This window comes from Oryzias latipes, chromosome 7 (genome assembly GCF_053564925.1).
Source record: "Oryzias latipes strain Hd-rR chromosome 7, Olatipes_Hd-rR_3.1".
In the NCBI taxonomy this organism is placed as follows: Eukaryota; Metazoa; Chordata; class Actinopteri; order Beloniformes; family Adrianichthyidae; genus Oryzias; species Oryzias latipes.
The window spans coordinates 22,199,063-22,216,716 of record NC_136243.1 but is presented as its reverse complement, the minus strand read 5'-3'; the positions used below and the strand labels follow the sequence as shown (position 1 = coordinate 22,216,716).

At 37.5% G+C, this 17,654-nt stretch overlaps 1 protein-coding gene across 2 annotated transcripts in view; it reads left to right on the top strand.

Annotated features, from left to right (window-relative positions):
* cacna2d3a (calcium channel, voltage-dependent, alpha 2/delta subunit 3a) overlaps positions 1–11,502 on the top strand; it is a 125,946-nt gene extending 114,444 nt beyond the window's left edge. For both annotated transcript variants that reach the window (XM_078950590.1, XM_078950589.1), the window contains 7 exons: positions 1,246–1,321; positions 1,445–1,497; positions 3,239–3,294; positions 4,933–5,047; positions 9,442–9,559; positions 10,517–10,594; positions 10,665–11,502. In XM_078950590.1, coding sequence (XP_078806716.1) covers positions 1,246–1,321; positions 1,445–1,497; positions 3,239–3,294; positions 4,933–5,047; positions 9,442–9,559; positions 10,517–10,594; positions 10,665–10,757 — 589 coding nt within the window. In that variant the 3' untranslated portion in view covers positions 10,758–11,502. The remainder of the gene's footprint in view (positions 1–1,245; positions 1,322–1,444; positions 1,498–3,238; positions 3,295–4,932; positions 5,048–9,441; positions 9,560–10,516; positions 10,595–10,664) is intronic.
* Positions 11,503–17,654: the final 6,152 nt, after the last annotated feature.

The window sequence follows — 17,654 nt, the reverse complement described above, 5'->3', positions numbered from 1 at the left end:
TCATAACATGGACTGCCACTTAACAACTGAAATAACATTGAAAGTGTTGTTGAAATTGCAACATGATATTTAAAAAGAAGTCTTTAATTTTATCACCATTCAGCAGTAAACTAACATTTATTTTGTATAAGTAAGTCCACCTAAGTAAAATTACTGTTGCATTATCCAAAAAAAGCAGCAGCAGTTTCCTTTTTACATTGAATCAAATTGACTTTTTTTTTTTCAAAGATGCAACCAGAAAGATTCAGACCAGATAGATTTGTACTTCTTTAAACCAGTTTGACAGTGTTACTCTAATGGTGTTGCTTAAACTAACTAGTGGAATTGGAACTTCGTAGTAAAGTGATCAGCAGGAGCTGTAAAGTACAATGCATGTCTGTATTTACAGATTCAAACTCTGTCCAATCAGAAATCTGCAAGTGACTTCACACTTCCTTATGTTCTTCAAGAAATAGCAGAAGTCTTCAACAATCTTACAGGCTGGAAACAAAGAATAAACCCAATTACCAACAAGGTCCACTTTCCTCCAAACAATCTTCGTTCTTGTGAAGCAACAAGCTTTGATGTAGTAAATTACAGTATCTTGACCTCTAAAGAGATAATCTGAATGTAGAAAAGTACACCTTTAGATTTACTTTGTACTCAAGCTGAAGTTAAAGTATAGTCTTATGAAAACACTACTCAATTCCAGTAACCCAAGTGGCTACTTTTCACCTCTGCCTTTTGGTTCCTATATGGGTTAAAGCTGTGTGTCACCGGTTCTGCCTGAGGCTATGGATATATTGGGCCCACTCAGACATTACACACTTTCTTAGTGATTCACAAGTAAGAAGTGTCAGGTGTGTTAGCTTTTCTACAGGGCTATGGGAAAGGAAGTATTTATACTTTAAAGTCCTAGATTTACCCTCCCTCGGGAAGGCCTAAATCCCACACCCTTAGGGTCTATTAAGCCCCAAATCCCTTGAAAATCTTGCAGTATCCGCCAAATTATAAACACACAGCAACCAACCCACTTCACCTGAAGGGACCACTCAGGATGCTCTCAGGTTTCATTTCATTTAACTTATTCTATCATTGTTCTTCTTACAACCTCATTACCTGACAAAAGACCTTTAGGATGAATAATTAAATAAATGTGTTTAGATGTAAAATCATGTTTCCTGGGCTATATTGTCCAAACAGAGCATAAAACTGAAAGCGAAACTTTTCCTGACATTCTTTGTTAACCTTGTCTTTTTTCATTAGGGTTACTTTATATGACTACCAGGCTCTGTGTTGGGTTTATTCAGAGAGTAGTGACAGTGGTCACACTCTGCTTGATGTGAGTAATCCCTTATTTTAAAAACCCTTTACAATGATTGTAAATTGTTTGAATTCAAAGTTTGGCCATTTCTTTTGCAACATTTGTGCCAGATTGAACATTTCAGACCTTTTCTCTGTTTAGCCTTACTTTGCTTTCCTCTCTGCTGTGAAGTGGATCCTGACTGAGCTTGTCATGTAAGAGTTCTTTGTATTAAACAATATTGCAACTTTAAAAATCAAGTGTTACAAAATGTACTACGGTCCCTCTTTTGATTCTATGTTTAACATACAGGATAAATAAAAAAACTATTCAAAGCTTTTCAAATTACAGAACTTAGTGAATACAACCTAAATAAATAAAGATCAGTCAAAAAAAGTATAGGCCCCATAGTTCAGTAACTTTTGTAACTGTTGACAGCAACAATATGAAACAATAATGGTTTGTCAGACATTTGGTTCTGCTAAGTTCTGTTAAGTTCCAGAAAATGTCATTGAGTCATATTCTGAATTTTGACTTTGTCTCCACAAAATCTTATTTTTTTTCTTTATAAACAAATCTTCTCCAGACTAATGGATGCTCTTCACGTTGTCTCCCTTCACTTATATATTCAGTTGAGCTAGCACATGGTCACATTTGACCATAGAACATTGATATAATACAGAGGAGTTCCTTAAAAATAACTGCAAAGTATACAATCCTGATGGCTGCAGAACAAGCTCAATCCACCAGCCCACCTCCACCTTTTCTTCTAGCCTGTATGACTTCTGTCTGACTTAGGCCAAAGATGGTGCTGTGAGGTACAGTCAAACATCATGTTTTTCCAGAAGTCACGTACCTTTTGGTGTCAGAAGTCAGAGCTCTGTCTCCGCCTCTGGTCATCAGCAGGAATCGTCTCCATAGTATAATTAAGCATTGTACTGAGCCTCACTCAATTGGAAATGCAATTGGAACCAGCCATCTGCCTGTTTATGGACACTTTGAAAGACCATTTAGCTAAACTAAAGGTTATTTCCAAGTTTTTAATCTTATTTGTGTCTTGCAGAAAAGTATTTTTTTATTTTTTATTTCCTTAGCATCAATCTTCTTAAATGTTTTATTTGTAGATATGCTTATACCTGTACAGTAAGAAGCATTTCAGTAGAAAATTTTACTGAGCTTCAATAGCCCAGTAGTAGCAATGATGATTTACTCATTTTTTCCCCCCAAAATGCTTCCTATTTTTAGCTTACTTTTTCTTCATTCAGTAATGGCACAATGTCATGTAAATTTCTGTTATTAGTGCAAAGTTTCCGTCTTTATTTTAAGACCGTTTTGAGATGCAGATGACGTTTAGATGATAGTTAACTGTGGTTTTCGAGTGAGATTAACTGTGTTTGAGCCAACTGCATGTTGACCCTGTGTTTGTTTACAAGGATCTTCACACGTATGTCGAAGTTATCCCCTTTGATCACAAACACTAATGGCTACCTGATGTTTCTGGGTTTTCCTGTAAAACCACACTGTAGTTATGGTTTGGTTCTGTTGGGTGGTCAGCTGTTGATGTAGAACATCATGAAGGGGCTCCCATATGAGTTTAGATTAAACACTCGTCTCACAGGGTAATTTTTAAGTATTTTTATGAGATTGCTATGAGTCAAAAATACAAAATCGAGCTCAGGCTAAATTGTTGTTCTATTTTAAAACGGTCTTTTATAGCAGTATTACATTCAATCTCCCAAGTGCACAGTGTAAGATTCCCTTAAACAGGGGATAAAAACTGACCAGGTTTTTAGGTTTAGGGTAGGAAAAAGAACAAAAAAGAAAAAAATGAATTATTTAAAATATGAATGAAAGAGACAAGTTATTGAAGTAATTTCTCATTCACTTAACTATTTAATAAGATTGGCTTTCCTTAGTTTTATTGTTTTCTTTTCTTATTCTTGCCTCTGTATTTAGATTCCTGTTTGAATTCAACTTGTACAGTTGGTGGAACTCAGATCTCTTCGCAAAAGGTAATAGAGAGCACTTTGTGGAAATGAGCAATCAAGTTTTTTTTTTTTTTATTTGCCTAATAATGCCATAATTATAGTTAAAAGACCACTGTAAATGCTTTTACAACAGGTCAAAACGTGATTCAGGTGGGGACTTTGACTCTTAAAGCAACTTTTGCTTTTCTTAATAAAATGCATGTCCTCAAGTTTGATGTTGGTAAATTCACAATTAAACTTGAGTTTCTTACAGTAGATACAAATGTTCTGTTCCGGTGTAAATAAAGTGTATTTACTATAAATAACACAATTACTGAAGATTTTTTTCTCCGATATCTTAAACCTAAAAAAGGAGCTTCACTTGCTAAATAAAATAACCGCCAATATAAACATTTTCTTTTTAAATTAATTTCAACAAATTTCTTATGACATCTATTAAACACTTTTAAAGTATAAAAAAGCATAGCTCTTATAATTCTTATAACAAATGTTTAATAAAAACACATTTGTTCCTCTTTTAAAAAAGTACACCAGATAGGATAGTGTTTCACAATCTTTTCTTTCTTGTTCTGCCAGTGGTAAATAAAGAACAAAAATGTCATTATTATATACATTTTGGATTGAAAGAAAATCCTCTTACTCTTCTTGCTTTTTTTTCATCTCCATTGATTTTTCTTCTGCATATTCTTATGCATATTTAGCAGGAATCTCTTTCAGGCTAAAAATACTATACTTCATTTTGTAGAAAACAAAAGTCAATGGTCTGGAAAAATAAACAAGCTCACCATACTGCCGTTTTAATTGTACCTGAGATTAATAAAATATTTAGTGGATTTCATAGGAAGATATTGCAACAAAATGAAGGCACAAAATGCTTTACTTGCATACTTTAATCTCGGATAAAGTGAAGTTGGACATCGGGTTGTGCCAAGCAGTGGAGACAATTTCACAGCTGGGTAGTCTCAGGTCTTAGCAGCTCTTCCTATATCTTTTTACAATGGCCACACAAGCAAGTGACACAAAGCTCAGACACCCCTACTTAGCAGCTCGTAACCCAATCTACACAGCTTTTCAGGCTGAACTAATCCTAGACGCTTGCACATGCGTATAGTTTGTATGCAAAACGTGCGCACACACACACAGAGCAGCAGGGCACTTCAGATTAGTTGTAATTAAACCATTCCATTCCAATCGCACATGATCTTCAATCTCCTCTATGTAATAAAATAACGAGAAGCGAGCTTTGATGAAGCTAAGAATGAAATCTGGATTTGATAAGAATATATGACTAATATGTTAAGTCCAATATCTACTGAAAAACATGGAAGAGCAGTTTGAGGGATCCTGTTGTGTTGTTCTGAACCTCTGGGTGGCAGGAGAGTTCAAGAAATGTGCTGATAAGGATTTGGCCCAGAGTTACATTACAAATTAGGACAAGATACAGTTCTAGTCCAAAAATGCAGTTTTCCTACATGCTTCTATGTTTGCAATAGTGTGGTGTCTCCACCTGTGATGTCTCTGTTGTTATTTTGAGCATGTTGACTCTTTAATTACATGTTTGGTAACTTTTCCACCAATTTGGACAGCTCTTTTCTTTCACAATTTTTTTCAAGCATTTTTATTAGTTTCATCTCCATTTTTTTGCCTCTCTCGTGTCTTCAGCTCAGCGGACAGGACGAAGCATGCAGTTACCATGTGACACGGAGTATCCAGCTTTCATCTCAGAGAGGACCATCAAAGAGAACATGGGCAACATTGACTGTGATGGCTGTTTCAAGTATGACACACTCCAAGAGACATACAAAGATCAATACAGAAACTAATTGAAAAAAAAACAACCTTATTATACTCGTGTATTTGTGTAGTATTCTATATATTCTTTACAAACTACAAGGGACATGTTTAAGTTATTTGTTGAAAAACAGGAAAGTCCTGAAAACATAAACTCTGCTCTCCTGCAGTTTAAAGAATGAGGCATTTCAAGATGAGAGAAAGGGGAGTAAAAAAAATGCTTCCTCTAAAAAAAATGAGAAAATGAGTGTGGTCCCCATTAACAATTTGGGATTTTCTGTCAGGCAATTGTGGAGGGTTCTCTGGATCCCTCCAATGGGCCCTTCATTGCTCCCAGCTGTGGACCTGCCAAGCTCATGGATTTGTATTTGTGAATGTGCGTGTTTTCCTTGTGTGTCTGCTGCCGCCGAAGCCCCACAAGGTCAGCAGTGTAACCACTGCCCTCAATGCCATGTCTGAGACGAGGCTGGGGATGCAGTGCAGCCCAACACACAAAGCACCCAGTCAGACTGTCACCCATGCATCCGCATCCACATGTGACAGATGTGATGATGGCAGATAGATTAGCAGGCAGAGACCCTATCTATGAGCAACGCCTGACTGCAAGATCCTTTTTTTATATTCTATTTTTGTAAACAACAGAAAAGCAATAAATCTGACAGAGCACAGCAGATTTTTTAGTTCATGTGCGAAGTTTTACAGCTTATATTTGTTATAAAGGGTATGGTGATAAACATCTGTTTCAGCTTACAGTCTCACTGAGGCCTTTCTCATATTTTCATTGAGACTCCTGTCTATGCCTCATACCATTCGAAATCTACCTCTTAGCTCTTGACCATAAACCCTTTCTTAATTGTGTTTTGGCTCACAGTATGCAAGTGTCAGAGCTCTGTCTCCCCCTCTGGTCACCGGCGGGAACAGTCTCTAGAGTTCTAAATGCACTTCATCTCCCAGCAACCCCAGCGCACAGTTTCTGGATGCCACACACCTGACTTTCATTTGCAGATCACTCACAGTATACTAAAACACTGCACTGAGCTTCACTCAGTGTGAAGTATTATTTGTGCCACTCTGCCCGCAGACCTGATCTTCTGATTTCCTGACCCTGTTTAGTTTCTGACTCTGTTTGCCTGCCTCCTGCCCTGACTCTCGTCTGGATAGTGACTATTCTTGTTGTTTCTCTGATGCTCCCATGCTCATTACTGACCCCTACCTGCCTGACCCTGATTTAGCTTTAAGAACTTTTTGCTGAGCTAATAAACTTGCTGCAATTGGAACCAGCTTTCTAGCAGTTTCGTGACGGCATGCGTGTGTCATTTTGTTTACACATATCCATTACTCCATGATTGACAAACCACTAGAAACATGAAAATGTAGTGAATGCTATAATCTTCTCTTGTGCTTTACCGCTTTCTCCAGTATAACAATATTCTCCACAGAGTATTTTTCCTAATGTGTTTGACCACGTCTTAGTGACAATTTTCTTGACTGTGTTGACTGTCTGTATTCCACACGCAGGTTTTCATTCTTTTGACCACTGAAGATAAGTCATCTGACAGAAAGTGGTCCATTTGCGGGATTTAGCTCCAATGCAACACACACACACACACACACCCACACACACACACACACACACACACAAAACATTCTTTTAGCTTTTGACAAATTAAGTTTTCTTTTTTTAAGAATTCTAAAATTGACAATTAATAGTGGATTCCTAGGGTTTTGTGTTGTAAGTAAAGAACATTTTTATATTGCGATTTTTCACAAAGTTGCTTTACAATAACATTTTCTTCTTTAAAAGAAAAAAAACTTGTTTTTTAAAAGCTTAGTATTTTAAACAGTGAAATGTTTTGATAAGCAGCTTTAAAGCTGACTTTTACGCTGCACTTGGCAATGGGCCTTACAATGGCCACATCTTATGAAAATGCATTATAAAATTAGGGGTGCGTTAACAATGGCCCGGGGGCCATATGCGGCCTATTAAACTATTAAATCTGGCCTGCCATATCTCATTGTCTGCCCATAGATGGCGGTTTACAAATAAATTTTGATAATATTTATCCTGAATTCATGTGGTGTTGAAAGTTTTTTTGTTTTTTTTGTGTGTGTCGCAAGAGGTATGTGTTCACATGCCCGATGTGTCTTTTGATGTTCATGTGTGTTTTCTGAGTCGAACAGTAATTTTTCCGATAATTCCAACACCACTTGAACGCAGCATTTCAATAAGTTTGCGTTTTTCTCTGAAGGACATCAAACCTGTGGTGAAATTGGCTCTAAAATGAGAACAAAAGCCACAGTTCTGAAATAAAAATTCTAAAATGTTATGTTTTAAACTACAGTACATGTATTGAATTTCAATCAAAATAAAAGCATGTTTTCATCAAGATTCCATGTTATTTCTTTCTGTAATGAGGTGGATTACCAAAACATTTTAAGCATGCTTCTGGTTTGGTCCTTCTGTCAAATTTTAGAACCCTTTGTGGCCCAGGAGTCAAAATGTTTCCAGACCCCTGATCTAATCACTCGTCAATGCACATCATGGGCTTCCGCATTCAAAACTCTCGAGTTAACGCACAGCTACACACGTTTTTATGACCGGTTTTTAGACTCTACGTACAAAATACGCAGCCATTGAACACATGTTGAAAGTTAAATCAGGTCAAACTTTGACCAATCACAGACTCAGATTTGGTAGTGAAACAAAGATGGTGTCCATTTTAATTAATGGAAGTGCCAACCGTTTGATAATTGATCATCAAACGGTTCATTGATCAGGAGAAGTTAATAATTGTAATTTGTGCCCGGCCTGAATTCTATGACACCAAGTCTTTTGTATATCAGAACATAACTGTGAAAGAAAAGGCCTAGAGCAAGATTCATGACCACTTTGACATTTTGCAGCAAGCCTCTTCCAACTGTAATGGGCTGACATGCGCTAGTTAACAGTAGAAAAAAGAGAAGAAGCTCCACCGTGCTTGTCCAATGTGAATACCATGGGCTACTTGTGTTCAAAAATGCACATTTAGCGTGTTCTTGGAACGCACGTCACATGCCCGATGTGCCTGTAGTTTGATTATTATCCGAATCAACTGCAGATTCTTGTGAGAACATCAATGTAAAACTACATCTATGTGAGCCATCTTTCTTCTTTTCTAAGAACAAATTTATAGAGGTACGCAAAGAACATAAACCATTTCAAATCAGCAAATATGTTAACAACTAATCCCCTAAACCAACTTTACTTGCAGTAAAGCATGCATTAATTTCTGCTGCTGTGCATTTATGTATATTGTACATTTTTTGGCATGCATCTAGGTGGTATGTGTGCTTTCATACGAGGTGTGGTGCTCCCTTTCCCAACACTGGGTATGTTCAAGGCCAGCAGCTGTGCTGTCAGGATGTGTTTAAGTCTTTTCTCCAAGAATGCTTGATCTGCTTTCTATCAGCGGGCAGAACTGGACGGGCCTGGCACTCTGCAAGGGAGAGCACGGATTAGGAAAACCTTAGTGGATCCAAATTTATTCTGATTGGAACAAGCTTTGCCTATATAGAGCATTTGTTTGCAGGTTGCCAGTCGCCCTGAAACGTGTTTATTAAAGTGCAGTGGACTGTAACTACTTGAGGCCAATATTAGTCAGTTTAATCAGTCACATTGTTATATGAGGACTCAAGACGACAATAGTGGAGCAATTAGGTCACTTAAATCTGACAAATCTGACCCTCTTTGTCATCAAACCCTCTAAACAAAAGGTCAGAGATTGTATTATTGTAAAAGTTCAATTTACATTGTAGAACTACATGTATGTGTCTTTATACAAGCCTAATAAATGTTGAATAAATAAACCAGCTGTAAAGGAGGAGAGGGAGTCAAGGAAGAGATCAGAAGAGAAAAAGGTGATAGAAAGAAGATATCCACTTTATTAGTCTCTTTTTCATCTATGAATGGGCATAAATCACTCGAGAGGAGGCTGATTCCCTAGGCCTGTAAAACACTTTCATGGGAAGCTTTGAACGCTAGCATAAGGTTTGCACTCGTCTCGCAGTAGACTGTTTTATATTCTTCCACGCTCCACTGGTGCTTGTCTTGGAAAGGACCTGATTAAAAGGCAGATACACAAATGTGCGTGTCTTGTGTAATTTTCTGTCTGCGTTTACTGATTACTCCATAGGAAAAATCTCATCTTCCAAACATGCTTTATGAAGCTTAAATGTTGTACATCTCTTTTAAGGCAAACACTAAGATGAATCCTGTAGCCCATGTTGAAATGTAAACCATTTAATATTTGGGTATCACATTTAAAAAAATGTTTAACTTTCTTTCCTTACTCGATTCCTGATCATTTTCAATTTTCTGCCTGTTTGTGCTGTGATCGACAGGTCATTTGTGATTCAGCAGATCCCGAGTAGTAATCTCTTCATGGTGGTGGTGGACAACAAGTGCGACTGCAGTCTCTTTGAGCCAATCACAATGGACCCCATAGAAATCATGTATATCCTTTACTGGAAAGTGATTGGACAGAGGTGCCTTAAGATGGAAGAGAGGAAGCTCATCTGGGACTACTGAGTTTCATTTTGTGAATGTGGGCTGATGTGATCCCTGGAGTGGAATGTCTTTTTTAATACAATTTATAGGCATTACTATGAAAACAAATAGCATAAAAATAAAACTGAACATGTTTTTTAAGGCATAAAAAAATACATATATATTTTTTTCATTCTTGGAAAACTCAATTTCATCCAACTGATTTGGGGGGGGGTAATCTATAATTCAAATGAAATTTAAGACAAAAGAAATGACTGGTGCATGTCAAACTGAGCCATTGTTTTACCCTGTGTTTATCCATTATTTTATTTTAACTGGGATAAGAATGAAATGGGAATGTTGCTCTTTGTCAGAGCATGCGAGTGCAGAGGATGGATTTTTGGAGTTTGTCATACCCCCTACTAGTTACATGTAAAATAAATGACACATTGTGGTGAGGCACAAGATCTGAGGATGGGGCTCAAGGACATCATTTTACCAAACAATCTTTCCTAAAGTGCTTTCTGAGTAATTTTCAAAGCATTTTGCAGCTCATTCTGTGATGCAGTGATGATCCACTGTGGAGCAATCCAGTCTAGTCTTGAGGGTTCCTACCACAGGATCGGCTAGATTCTCCTTTAATGTGCACTTCTTTAAAATCTGTTGCCGTGTAGATGTCAACAGTTGTTAATTGTGTTTTGGAGTTCTCGCTAAAGTATAGAGCCTGCTTTTTGGTAAAGTACAAAAGCATAGCAGTTACTAGAATTAGTTTGTCCTGTGCATAGCACAAAAATAAAAGTCTATGAAGCCCCTTTATTTTATTTATTATAGAACTTTTTTATTGCCAAAAAGGAGGATGGTGCTTTTTATTTGGAAAACAATGAAATTCACACATGGATCATTATTCTCTTAACTTATGCTCCACATAACGAATCTCTTAAGTGCGAAAGACTGAAAATGCAGAAGGACAGGAGGCGTCCAGACACCTGCCACCCTTTTCATCCAGAGGTATTTTCACACTCACTTATGCTTTTAATTTTGTGTTTTTTATTTATTTCTTCTACCTGTGCACTTTTAGGAGAACTCGATGGAGTGTGGAGGAGCTGTGACACTCATCTCAAGTCTTGTCTCCATACTGCTTTCCTTACTTATTGCTGTTTTTATCAGGTGACCACAACTGCTTTGTGTTTCTCAGTCCACATCTTGTCCTGGATCTTAGCTTGCAAAACTAATGCAACAATACAGCAAAATAACACTTTTGACCCTATTTTAAAAATGATGCCCAATTTCAACCCACCTCCTACAGGATCCCTAACCTTGAGTAGCCACTCAAAAATGATGAATAGATATGAGCTGCTAAGTGGTAATCTTTAAGGTGCTTTAGCAATAAAACAATCAAGAAAAATGCTTCAAGGAGCTTCAAAATTCAAACAACACTGTGAACAGAAAACTCAGTAGCATAAAATGAGCTGTTGGATTAAAGGTCAACAATTCAGTTCTTTCAGGTTGCAGATAAGAGCTAGGGGTCTGTGGCTGGAATTGGAACTGGGCATCAATCAAACAAACCCCCCTTTTGGAGAGAATGACACATGTTCTCCTACTTCAACTTGTTATGGACAATATTTCTTCTGATGATATAAGAAATGATCATGAAGGTGATTTTGTGGCCCTGGGTTATCTTTCAGTGTCTGTCTAATTACGTTTACCCATTGTAATGAAAAAAAAAAAGATATATTATATTTAGCGGTTAAAAAAACACAAATATTTTATTTATGATTTGAAAGTGGTTCTCAAACTGTGACTACAAGATTTTAAGTCCTCTGATGTGAGTGGTTGTTGATATTTGAGCTCTGCCTTATGGAACAATGTTGGTCCTGTTTGTGTACTTTTGTAATAAAACTGTGTTTAAAAATTCAGCGCTTGTTTAAAGTTATGTTGTTGAATTAAAAGAAAAAAAAAAGGCAGACAGACACACCTCATCCAAGCTGCTTAAAACAATTGACCTCAAAGAGACATGTACATGTGCTGGTTCTCCATTTTGTCAGTCATTTGCAGCTCTGCCCCAGAGACTCCCCATTCCATGGACAGAAGACAAAAAATAAAAAACTTAGGATCTGAAGAGCAACCACAAATGCATCTGTATTTGTTTAACAATAGATACAAACAATCCTTAAGTATTTTCTAAAAACTAAGGGAAAATCATTGTGTGCATAAACATGAAGCATAAATCATGGTGTTTAGGTAAAAGACAAGAAAAAAGATTTTGTGTTTGCCAGTCGAGGGAAGCTCTGCTGTAGTCTTCATGTCAACACTAAAGTCTGTGTGGTCAACAGCGCATGCATCGTCTTCCCTCTTTTTCCAAAGCTCTTAAACAGCCATTGCTGCCACACACCTCCTCCTCCTCAACCAAGATGGTAACTTTCTGCATTTTGCACATCTAGATTTTACTTTTGCGTTCTTTGTTCAGAACTTTCGGATTGTAATGGTTCTCAGTTGTCTTTTTTGCTCTATGGTCCAAAGACTATCATTTGTCACTGCATAATGAGATTGGAGCTGTTTTGGGTTAACACATACCCGATCTGCTCTGTGATTCCTTCCTGTTTACAAGATGAGTTATGGGAAAGGGTCTGCAGCATGTGTACAAAAGACTGCCTTGGGAACGCAATCTTCTTTTTGTGGACTTGCCACAATGGCAACCTTGTTACCACCTTCCTTGTTGCTGTGAATGATAAATGCCTATTTCTGTTTTCTGTAAACTGCTTTGGCTGCACACAAAAGGGTGATACATATTTCAATCACATGCTAAAAAGCCAACAAATTCATACTGACCAGATTTCCCATAGCAACACATGTGGTAACAAGCAACAGTTAGTCATACAACATAAAAATTGAGGAAAACTAATAATTCTCTACAAACATTTGTTGAAACTTGTGCATTTTAAAGAATAAAAAAAATCATTAAATACAACAAATGTGTACTTTGATAAGCCTGACCCACCTATCACTATCAAAAGGAGTAGGTTTAAAGACCAAGGGAATCATCAAAACAAGGTCTTTTCTCAAAGGGAATCTAAATTCCTCCAGCATGAAAATGTGTTTAATGTGGGAAGAAACCCTTTAAAAAGGAGTCAGTGATCCCATGAACTATGCCTCAAAACACTAATCTATCAGTCTCACACTGCTCCATCTTTGTTTGCTCCCCATTATGTCCTGACTGCATGAGAAATGTCCTTATTAATATCCTGGAAGGCGGACCACAGTGAATTGCATGTATTCACACGTTCAAAAGTGCACGTTGTCACGGTTTTAAACATGCTTAAACGCACACACGATAAACATGACGTGCACACAGGCGGTCACACAGAGGGCAAAGCTTTTGTTCTTACCTCTGATGGAGTGGATCCCATTGGTGGTTGGCTTTGAAGACCTTAGATATGTTTAACTGAAATGATTTTGAACAGCTGAACCACACTGGGACCACACACGGAGCTGGTGACCACAACACAGAAAGGCTAAAAAAGAGCTGGCAAAATGTAATTTTGTCAATGTTCCATATAGCAATAATGAGTTTTAAAACTCAATGTCTCTGTGTTTTATGTTTGTAATCAGCAAAATGACGTTGACAGAGATGTGGATTGTCTTGTTTAATCTTATAGATTTATACTTGCAACTTGTCAACATTGAACCAGTAATTATTCTCACCTTTTAATACCTTCATTATCATTCTTGTGGGAACCAACCTTCCACACCTTATTTCCCCTGCTGCTCTGACCATGTAGTCACTACTGCAGTGATAATGAGCAGACCTCTTCAGGTACCTTACTCACACATGCACATATCCACACACTGCAGGCGAAAAGCCCACCAAAGCCCAAAGACAAATTTGTTCCTGCGAATGCCAGGAGACACATTCCTGCCAAGGCTGAGAGGTGCCAGCTGAAAACATACGCCTTCAACACATGCATACATATACAGAGAATTAGTCCTCTACCCCATGCAGTGACAGGAAGAAAAGCCTCCAGTGTTGTGGGACCTCTTGGTGAGGTTGAAGACCTAACATCCAGCTGTACTAATAGTCTGGATGTGTAGTTCTGTGAGAAACAGAGACATCATGTCTCCTTGCTTCAGAGCTCTGATTAAAACTTAGCATACAGTATATATTTGATGATTAGAGCTTACTAATTATCCAGCTGCAAGTTCGCAAAGCATCCTTCGAGCGTACTCCAACTCTCCTGTAACCACATATGAAATAACAAAGCCAGAACAAGTCTTAGTCATATATTTAGCATTCCATTCTTTTTTGTCTAAACAAGCAGAAGGAGCTTTTTCAACATTAGCATTTCATGCAGTCTTTTAAGCTGCAATCTGAGCTCTGCCAGCACATAGAGCCTTCAAAAAGCCTCATTCCCTCACACAGCAAGCACAGCAAAGGCCTAGAGGGGCATACATATTGGCTCCCTTAAACAGGAAGTGGCTAAATGGGGACCCTTACCTTTGCCTCTGCCACTCAAATGCATGCAGCCAGTTTCTAGAGTGCAGGCCCAGCTCAATAGATGTAAATTCATGACTGCACACCATGGAGATAAAAGAGGGTAAGGAGGGGAAGTAAAATTAGAGGTCAGGGAGGTGATGGAGGGCAGGCTGATTTCTCCATAATCCTCTTGGAGCTGGGTCTAGTGTGGACTGGTCCATATTCTGTTTCCTTTTTTTCCAGGAAGTTTTTGCAGCTTAATCTTAACTAGATGGGACAAAGAGTTATTCACTGTAGTTCTAGATTTACTTATCCCCAATATAACCTCAAGCTAAAAAAAGGACTTGTGAGTTTAATCTAAACTAAGAATAGGGCTGTCAATGTCGTTGACAAATCGACTATTAAAAATCCTTGTCGCTAATTTGGTATTGTCGACTCATTTTTGTTGTTATTTTTTGTCATTTCGGTTTTATGAACGTGCACACAGCTGGTTGTGTTTACCTCTGACAAGTGCCAGACATGCAAGTAGCGACGGGGAGAAGATTATTTTTTGTGTATTTACTGTTTATCAGCCCTCGTTTGCCACCTACAATAGGGAGAGGCTCGGTGTGCAAAGTCAAAGCGGTGCAAATCCCGCAAATCTTGCTCCAGACCTTTTGTTTCTATAAAAGTCTGTCTTGGAGTAATATTAATCCGACCAGACACAAACCGCAATTATAACTTAATTAGAATTAGAACTCCTTTGTGATCATTTCTATAGTGGTTGGTACTTCCATGTTTGGAAACAAACGCCACCCACACCTCACTACTGAATCAGAGTCTCCGATTGGTCACAGTGCTGTGTTGCTGCGATTCAGCGTGAAAATGTTCAACCGGTTGAACTGTCAACGCGCAATCAATGAATGCCCCATATGTAGGCAGAGCTCCTGACCGGAATTAAAAACTTGCGTAGCGACACAGAAGCCCGAAATTCTGGTCTGCACCATTGACTGTAGAGATGGCCAGAGATGGCCACAACATTTACACAGAGCATCCTTAATGTATTTTTTAAATGAATGAGACCTCTTTCAATGGTTGAAGAAGATGGATAAAAAGACATGATTGGGGTGCTGCACCCTGTCTGTCACTTTTGCAAACTAGTGGAGGAAAACTTATTTTAGAATATTTTACTGTTCACTAATTGCAATAAAGTAAAGCCTGTGTCCATAAAAATATTTTTGCTTATTATTTCTGTGGGAAGTTGAGACAATGATTTAGTGCAGAAACCCTATAGCTTGTGAGCCAATTATTTCTTTTTTTGTGCTAGCATATAGCTTAGCTGGGACCTTAAACTTTTTATCTTTTATAAGGTGAAATTGAAATTCATGAGCTAAACATGTGAAATTTGAAATTCTGTAAATGCACCATACGCTGAGCATCAGCAGTACCATACATGACGCCAAACTCCACGGAGTACCAGCACTGTCACCTTTTGTAAAAAAATAGAAATTACCCATCACTTACATAAACAATAATCGTTGACTTATCAAAAAATAATCATTGACTAATCAACTACTGAAATAATTGTTAGTGACAGCCCTACCTAAGAAACTGGTTTTAGCAAAGCAGTGAAAGTGGAAAGTCAGATACAAGCTGGCAGTTTCGCAAAATGTATTGAAGTGTTATTAATATCTAGCCTGACTTATTTTTTTAATCAGCAAGCAAAGAAGGGGAAAGTAGATATTCTTGGAGAGTTAAAATAAGCACCATAAGCCAAAGATGTTTGTATTAATCTATGTTGGGCATGTGATACATCAGCTACAGAAAAAAAAAAGGTTTTGCAAAATAGGTCTTGGAATAGAATGATGCAAACATCACACATGGATAAATGCAAACAACAGTAGAGGCATGTCATTACTTTATGGATTGTCCCGAGAAGGTTGATCCTGCACATTACTTTTTTTCTGACAAAAATGTTCACTCACACACATGGCAAAAACAGAAAATCAGAAATATTTCACATTAGAAACGTTCAAAATTAAATATTCAACTTTTACGATATTTGTTGTATAAGTTTAAAAGCAGTTGCCGGATTTGAATTTTGAATAGCACGTTATTGTTAGTCAAAAATCGGAATATATAACTCTGCTGTGAGGACATTTTTCACTCGTGACCTGGTCACACAGCTCTGCTTGGTGATGAAATTTTAAAATAACAAATTTACTTTAAAATAAAATCAGTAGGTCTCTCTGCAGGAGAAATCCTTAAAGCTGGGAATTGCGTGACAGAGTTTGTATTTGGAATGGTCAATTAAATTCCCTAATATAAAGAGGAAAAAAAGCAGAAAGTAGAAGTTTGGCTGGACAGCTGAGCGTTTGGTCTTGAGCAAGCCTGGCCCTGGGATTTATATGCCCCTATTGTGCATAATGGAGTATCCAAAAGATGGATAGGGTTACAACCCCAAGCCCTGATGGAAAGATCACTGCTGCAATGTGACTTTTATTTACCTTTGTGTCCCCTGCATACCCCCACACACACCCTTCCCTTATCCATGGTTACTCTTTTGACCTTAGGAACACCCAAGAGTTTGTTCATTATGTCAGTCACAAATCTTTGCCTGCACCACACTGTAATATGTTGTATGTTATATGGGGTGTAGTTGTACTTTTAGATATATTGACATTCATGTGTGCAATATGCACTTGCTTTTTATGCATGCATGCTTACTGCTTTTTTTCACAGTGGTTGTCCTGAACGTCTGATGTTCTGACATCGCAACAGGAAGATGTTGGGTGATGATCTGTGGTTTGTGGTTAACGTGAGCTGGACTACAACATTGTCGGTTTGTTCTCTGAAATCTGTCACTGGTGGAAACGGATTTCTACAGATCCTGCTAATAAAGGTTCTCATTTGTTTGATTAGCGTGCAGTTCCAGAGTTACAAGTATGTTGCGATCACAAATAATCAAATCTGTAATTTAATCTGGACATGATTTAGCTTTAAGGCATGCGAGTTTGGATGCATTGTTGAGTGTTTGTGTGTTCCTTATTAGTGGCACTACAAAGAAATACATGTAAAAGATCAGTGAGGGTTCATAAAGTCCTGGAGTAAATTATTACCAACCTAATGATTCCAAGACAGAGACAAAAAAAGGCAAAGTTCAAAGAGAGAGATGCAAATGGAGTGGAGAAAAAAGATAATTTGGGAAAAATGAACAAACTAAAACAGAACAAGAGTCCATAAAATGATATGATAAATACTTTAAAACTGTGTGCAATCATTTTGCGCTAGGGCTTTTTTTTTTTTTTTTTTTTTTACATAAAAGATGTAGGTGAATGCAGGTGTACTATAGTCTTAAGATTTAGATGAAGTCATGAAACTGATACAAACAGGAGAAGTATATAGTTTCTACATCTTAATTAGCCCTCTGTAATATCTGTGTACTTTTTTTTAAATCAAAAGAATGTATTTATTAAGCTCAAAATATAAGTGAGTTTACACAGACTTGTTTTCAAAAATATTTCAGAATTTTAATTAACAATCCAAGTAATTTATTGACCGTTTAAAGGCCAAGAAATAGATACGGAGTATACATATTAATGGAAATAAAAAAAAAGT